General features: G+C 29.2%; 1 protein-coding gene across 1 annotated transcript; it reads left to right on the top strand.

Annotated features, from left to right (window-relative positions):
• Window positions 1-1,010: 1,010 nt before the first annotated feature.
• LOC145033384 (indole-3-pyruvate monooxygenase YUCCA6-like) lies at window positions 1,011-5,762 on the top strand. Its single transcript, XM_078982021.1, has 4 exons — window positions 1,011-1,898; window positions 3,814-4,062; window positions 5,197-5,319; window positions 5,482-5,762. The coding sequence occupies exons 1-4, from the start codon at window positions 1,209-1,211 to the stop codon at window positions 5,701-5,703; spliced, it is 1,284 nt and encodes a 427-aa protein (XP_078838147.1). The 5' UTR covers window positions 1,011-1,208; the 3' UTR covers window positions 5,704-5,762.
• Window positions 5,763-7,580: the final 1,818 nt, after the last annotated feature.

Here is a 7,580-nt window from a genome sequence, read left to right as displayed (position 1 = left end):
ATATCATAAATCTTTTTTTGACTTTATATTCTTAAAAACCACAACTTTTTATATAGTTTTGTTGAATTATTTTTAAATAAAAGCAATAAATAAATAAACAAAATAAATAAAAAAAACGATTTTTAAATTTTTTTTCAGCAAATTTATAATAAAGCTGTCATTTTTAAGAATATAAAATAGGAAAAAAAAAAAAAAAAAAAAAAAGATTTGTGATCTCTAAGTATTTTTTATGCATTTGTATGATGTTTAGTGTATTTTGTTTTCCATATTACCCTTTATATATATATATATATATATATATATATATATATATATATATATATATATATATATATATATATATATATATATGTTTCGTTGAAGTTAAAAATAAAATATAAATCTTGAGATTCATCATTAATCACTTTTTCAGCATCTTCCGCTTTAACCCTCCAGCGTACCGGCGCAACGGGCCTGTTATAATCATAAATGATTATATATCTCGCCCATTCCTTTTCTCCTCTGCTACCATCCCCACCACAGCAGCAGCCATCGCCACCACCACTACCACCTCCTCTGACACCAGCCAACCTCACCACTGTCACCTCCATCATTTATATTACCGCCACATCTGCCACCACCACCTTTTCTACCACAAACCGTCATAATCATATATGATTACTCAATATAAAAACAAACATATATGTATAATCATTTATGATTATACATGTCTGTCATATAATTATTTATGATCAGACATATATCGTTTTTGCCGGTACGCTAGAGTGTTAGAGCGGAAAATAAAAAATATATAGCTGAGGGTTGAAGTTGAATTTCAAGATTTGTAATTTTTATTTATTTCCGTCTTTTATATATATATATATATATATATATATATATATATATATATATATATATATATATATATATATATATATATATATATATATATATATATATATATATATATATATATAAAGTTATGAATAAAAAAAATAAAAAAAACTATATATATGTCCCCACTCGCATTAGTTCCTCCATACTACTCAACTCTCATATATACACTCACCTTATTTAACTCTTCACACTCTCTCCTATGAACAATTGGAATGCGTGTATTCATATATCAACATCCCTCGCTCTTTAATCTCATTTAATCCAAAGACCCATTTCCCAAAAATCCATTTTGTTCAATCCCTTAAACAACGTGTATATATATATACACAAGTATGAATAATTTAAGAGAATTACAAGGTAAAATGGCTCATGATCCTCACTGTGTGCTTTCTTATCCTAAATGGAGACGCCAAGTATTGGTTCCTGGTCCTGTAATCGTCGGAGCTGGACCATCTGGCCTCGCCGCTGCTGCCTGCTTGAGGGAGCAAGGAGTCCCCAGCGTCGTCCTTGAGCGATCAAATTGCATAGCGTCTCTTTGGCAACTCAAAACCTACGACCGCCTCCGGCTACACCTTCCAAAAAAGTTCTGTGAGTTGCCACTCATGTCATTCCCGGAGGATTTTCCGGCATACCCTACTAAACAACAGTTCATTGAGTACTTAGAAACGTATGCTAAAAGGTTTAGAATCGAGCCGGTGTTCGAGCAGAGTGTTGAGAGAGCTGAGTATGATGAGAGTGTAGGGATGTGGAGAGTGAAGAGTGTGGGGATGAAAGGTGAGGAGATGGAGTATGTTTGCCGGTGGTTAGTGGTGGCTACCGGAGAGAATGCAGAGGCGGTGGTGCCGACTATTAAAGGGTTAGCAGAGTTTTGTGGGGAGGTAAAGCATACATCGGAGTACAAAAGTGGAAGTGCTTATAAAGGAAAGAAAGTATTGGTTGTGGGATGTGGGAATTCAGGAATGGAAGTGTGTTTGGATCTTTGCAATCACAATGCCAAGCCTTCACTTGTTGTTAGGGATGCTGTGAGTATTTTTATACCCCTTTTAAACTACTCATAGATTATTACTTTAAATTTGATTAATTATGATAAAAATATCATTTTAATTTAATTTACTATCTCATAAATTTTATAAAATAATCTCAAAAGAAATTTATAGTTTACCAGATTTTTGTTTGGCAACTCTTAAATTATATTATCCCTAATTTATATTTAACTTCAATATGTACTTTCAAAAGCCAAACTATGCAACTAAATATTATATGAATATATGTTTATTAAAGGTTTTTTCATTTGTTTTTATTTAAAATAAGTTTTTTTTAAAGAGATTCTAATCTAATCATAAACCACATTAATATATGCTAACGGGAATTGAATTCTTAACCTTTTGAAGAAGGGAAATATTTTTCAACTCACGAGTTCTAATTCGCTAGGCTTCAAGACTTTTTTGTATAAATAAAATAACTAATAAATATTTAACTTAATTAGCTTTAATTATTGAACGTGTTGGTAATCGACAAAATCATGCAAATGTTCTAAATTTTGTATAAAATCAATCATTTTAAAATTTCATAATTTTTTTAAAAGAGTAATTTGTGCCGATGAGGGGTCATTGAGTACTTGATTACTTTTCATAGTGTATCAAACACAATTCATTCTTGAAAGTATTTAGTTTATTAGGAAAACCTAATATAATTATTAACAAAACAGAGCGTTTTACTAATAAAAGAAGTTGCAGCACATCTTGTTGCAGTGGCGAAATCAGGAATTTTGATATAGGGTGCAAACATTATCAGTATATATTATATGTAGTTATCTAATACTTGACATTAAAAAACATATTATAATCTTTTTAGTTTGAGGTACAATAACATGAAAATGTTTATAAATAATATTATATATATATATATATATATATATATATATATATATATATATATATATATATATATATATAATTTTTTGGGGGAGCTATTGTACTCTAACACCTCATCTAACTCCGTCACTGGTTTGTTGCTCGTTTACCCGCTACATTTATGTAAATCTTTTTTGTGTTATAGAAAACAATGAATATGACGGGAAGAGAATCTAGTTTCGTATATGATCCTTATTTTACTTGAATTTAGTTTCAAAATTGTTGTCTAACGATTTTAAGATACAAAAAGTCTGAAAGTTTTTTTAAATCGTTGAAATATATTAAAATGTCTATAAAGCTAAAGTTTTATTGTTTTACTTGTTTTGGTTATGTTTGACGAAATATAAGCTAGTTTATAAATTATGTTTTTTTAGTTTATTGGTAGCTTATCAAGAGCTTATATGCTAGCTTTTGATAAGCTATTTGTTATAGCTAATTGGTAAGTTGTTTTGTAAACTAAAATTTAAATTTTTAACTCTATTACTATTTTTACGAAAATTCAAATACATAAATTTAAGATTCGAACATTCATATGTATTATAAAACAGAATAACTAAACATCATTTTATAAATAAATGTTTCCCTTCCAAATCCTTTTTATATAATTAAAGATCTTGTAAGTAGTGGAAAAATCTGAAAAAAGGCCACTTTCTTGGTACATATGGCCATGGGAGCGCAAATGGAGCATGGAGCTCCATTCATAAAAAGCACCTTAAACAAATAATTTTTTTCTAAAAAATAAGAAAAATAATAATTACAAGAGTGTTTCATTACTGTAAAGGGACCATTAATATATGGTGTGCATGATGGCCCTCAATGAAAGTGAAACTACCCCTCCACGAAGGCCAAAAAGAGCATGTCACACCCCCATCCAGTTTCAGCTTTATTTTCTTCTTTTTTTAGTGCAATCTCGTTACAAAGAAAAAAGGGATTTGAACTCACACATGCAACTTTTCTTTTTAAGATTGAAAAGATAAACAGTTGAACTAACGGATGGATGGTTGTTGATGGTATTGGAAATCAGGTTCATGTCCTACCACGAGATATTATGGGACAATCGACTTTTGGGTTGTCGATGCGATTGCTCAAGTGGTTTCCCATGAGATTAGTTGACTGGTTTCTGTTGATCATGTCATGGTGGATACTTGGAAACACAGCTAGGTTTGGACTTGACCGGCCGACTGTGGGACCCCTTGAGCTCAAAAACTTGTCCGGAAAGACGCCTGTGTTGGACGTAGGGGCCCTAGCCAAGATCAAAAGTGGAGACATCATGGTAAACCTAACTCAGTACTCAAAACTATTTGTAGATGCTTTTATTTTTACCTTTAATATGTGTGTTTGTGTTTGTGTGTGTGTGCTTTTCAAATCCTTAAATCCCTTCCCATATCTTTGTACCTTTGATTTTCCCTTTTTTTGGTTATATATATAATCATTGAATTTAGATTCATTTGATCTTATATACTATCTGGCGACATCATATCTCCATTTATATCGAAACATGTTTTGACTCCGGTTCTTAACTTTCTTCATAACATGTTTTTGACTACACTTCTCAACTTTCTTCATAACATATAATTGGTGTAGTGTAGACAATGACATAACATAAAGAACCATTATATATATATATATATATATATATTCCTTTAGACATATAAATATATTGTTTGTCTTAATCCAATAGGTTTGTTGATTTCGAATGAAACTGATTCGTACACAACAAAATTTATACATGCACAACAATTTATGCATTAAAATGTTGTATTGTACAACTTTATTAAACATAAAACGTTTTGTAAGTTGAAAAATTATTGTATACGAATCACTTTTTTGAATCTATCATCATTTATATTACCATAAATATTTTATAACATGATCTTAATAATAGTACAAATTTTGAAATTTTGTGAAACAAAACTAAAATTATTAATTTTATGAAAGTATTATATCCCTTTTTTCTAGCCTCTTATCTCCTACTTAGTACATTAAAACAAATGTCAAAATCAAAGAAATTTAATAAAAAAAAATAGAATTAATGGATTGCATGTCATTATTTAATATGAGTAGAAAGATAGATAAGAAAAAAAAAATAACAAAATATTTAATTTCTCAAACATTAAAAGTTATTTGCTTTAGTAAAGCCATAAAGAAGAAATGACTCTCTTATGTTGCCTACCCTTATTTTTTTCTCTTTGGAGGTACTAAGACTTTAGTTTAAGTTACATTTTTCATTTATAGTTTATAATTTTAGCTAAGCAATTTTGAATATATTTGGCTAATTGCTCTATTACGTCATTGCTTACATATCCTATTAATTCATTTTTTTTAAATAATAATTTAAATAGTTCTTTATTCATTTCGACATTAACCTTTTTAATGGAATACTAATAGTGTGTTTTAATTTTTTTAGATATGTCCAAGCATTCAACATATAGGCCACCGTAATGTAAAATTCGTGAATGGGAAAGTTGAGGATTTTGATGCAATTATTTTAGCAACGGGATACAAAAGTAATGTACCGTCTTGGCTAAAGGTACTCTTCTATCTATTATTCTTAACCATTTTATCAAAAACATTGTTTTGACAATTTTTTTGAACTTAAACACAAAAATACCATCATTTGCTACTTTTTGACAAAGTATTTTAATCTTAAAAGACAAATTTTAAGAGTATATATATGTTTTTATATCTTTAGGAGAAACATATGTTCTCGGAAAAAGATGGGTATCCTCGAAGACCATTTCCAAACGGGTGGAAAGGTGCATACGGGCTTTACGTGGTAGGCTTTACAAAACGTGGTTTGCTTGGTGCATCGGCAGATGCTAAACGAATAGCAGAAGACATCAGTAAATGTTGGAAGGCAGAAGCCAACCATCCCTCGTCTACAATTAAACATTCGTTCTTATTGCAACCATAGTTTTTTTTTTTTTTTGGTGCTGATTTTTTAGTTTTTTATATATAATTTTTTTGGGTTTATTCTTCTTGAGTCACACGTTCAGTTGAACTTCAATTGAATGAAATTTTGTGTTTAGTACAAGAAAGAAAAAGTTAAATATAAATTTTGTCACCGTGGTATACTGAAAATAACAAATTTAGGCTACTTTTCGGGTTTTGCTACAAATTTGTACATATTGTCTCATTTAGATGTCGTTTTGATTTGATTTTTTTTTAAAGTTGAATTATATATATATATATATATATATATATATATATATATATATATATATATATATATATATATATATATATATGTTTAGGTTCTATGAAAAACAAAAAACCCTAAAAATCATAAAAATACATAATAAAAAATAAAAATAAAAATAAAAAATAAAAAATAAAAAATAAAAAACTTAAAGATCACAAGACTAAGTTTTGTTTTAAATGATTTAGCGGGTCAAAAAAAAGTTAAATGGTTAGAAAAATACATGAAGATGTAAGAAAAAATAAATAGTTAGAAAGTTATTGACATAAAACTAAGTTTTGTTTTAAATGATTTAGCGGGTCAAAAAAAAGTTAAATGATCATTTAAATGTGAAACTTTTATATGTTTTTATATCAGTTACTTGGAATGACATATATTAGATTCTGGATCCAATCAATCTATTTAATAGCAAACTTATTGTTTCTAAACATAAACCACTAAACGAATAATCAATAATATTACGTTCAATTATCATATTACTCCTGGTTTTTTGTTCCCAAAAACAATGTCAATACGGTATATATTGCCAAAACGTCCACCAAACCGAGAAAACGATCGCCTCCATTTCCATCATTTAGGTCTTCGATATCCTCTTGGGTTCCATCCAAGTCAATACGTTTTCAGAATTGAATTGGAGAAAACATGCATCCCTTCATTCACCCATCTACCAACCTTCCTCCAAACATTATTAGCAAGTTCACATTTAAGAAGCGTTGAAGCTCTTTGTTTTTTTCAACGCATACATTAGGCATAAGATTAAATGAACGTTCGCATCTGTAGGTGGTAGACAATTCAAAAGCAACCGTCATACAAAAATATTAAACTTTTGTGGAACAAATTTATTTCATGTAAAGACACCATTTTCATATGGCAACATCAGATCATCAAAACAACACCAACCCTTTTAACTAGAAGAAAAAAAAAGTTAGAAGTGTCAAGCTGCATACAAACGTGTCTTGATCACTAATATTTTGATATTTGCAAGCTAGGCTTGCAACTCCAACAAACGCTCCATGTCACTTTTCACTTCTAACTTCTTGTTTTCTTGTCCACCGTCTAGGGATGTCAACGGGGGCAGGTGGGACAGGGGTTGCATCCCTCGTTCCGCCTCCGAAATATCTAGCCTTTCCAGCCCCGCCCATGCCCCCGTTTCTCCGCTCTCAATTGATTTTGGGCTAACTTTTTTGGACTAAAAGTAGTTATTTCTTGAATAACAAATAGTTCTTTATAATATAATTTTACATGTTATAAACAATATTAAAAACATATATTTCACTTTATTTTGGCAGGTAAAAATCATATTATATATATATATATATATATATATATATATATATATATATATATATATATATATATATATATATATATATATATATATATATATATATTAAAATGTTTCTAGCATCTATTGTGTGCTTCTAAGAATAATTCTGAACCAACGGATGAATACAATCAATGGTCATGATCTGAAGGTCCATGATATTACAATAGGGTTACATGTATCATATAATCACACAAATTTCAGCAAAATGGTATTTTCGTTAATTAATCTATATTAAAAAAGGAAAAATTTAGATTTTAAGGGATCA

This window comes from Lactuca saligna, chromosome 1 (assembly GCF_052625555.1).
Source record: "Lactuca saligna cultivar CGN05327 chromosome 1, ASM5262555v1, whole genome shotgun sequence".
Taxonomy (NCBI): Eukaryota; Viridiplantae; Streptophyta; class Magnoliopsida; order Asterales; family Asteraceae; genus Lactuca; species Lactuca saligna.
The sequence above is the reverse complement of the archived record's forward strand: the minus strand, read 5'-3'. Positions and strand labels throughout refer to the sequence as shown.

Bases quoted from the DNA above. Each gene is read 5' to 3' on its own strand.
- LOC145033384 (XM_078982021.1), top strand. From the start codon at position 1,209: ATGAATAATTTAAGAGAATTACAAGGTAAAATGGCTCATGATCCTCAC. The intron at 1,899-3,813 runs GTGAGTATTTTT...ATTGGAAATCAG, and splicing joins CACTTGTTGTTAGGGATGCT to GTTCATGTCCTACCACGAGA. The intron at 5,320-5,481 runs GTACTCTTCTAT...TTATATCTTTAG, and splicing joins ATGTACCGTCTTGGCTAAAG to GAGAAACATATGTTCTCGGA.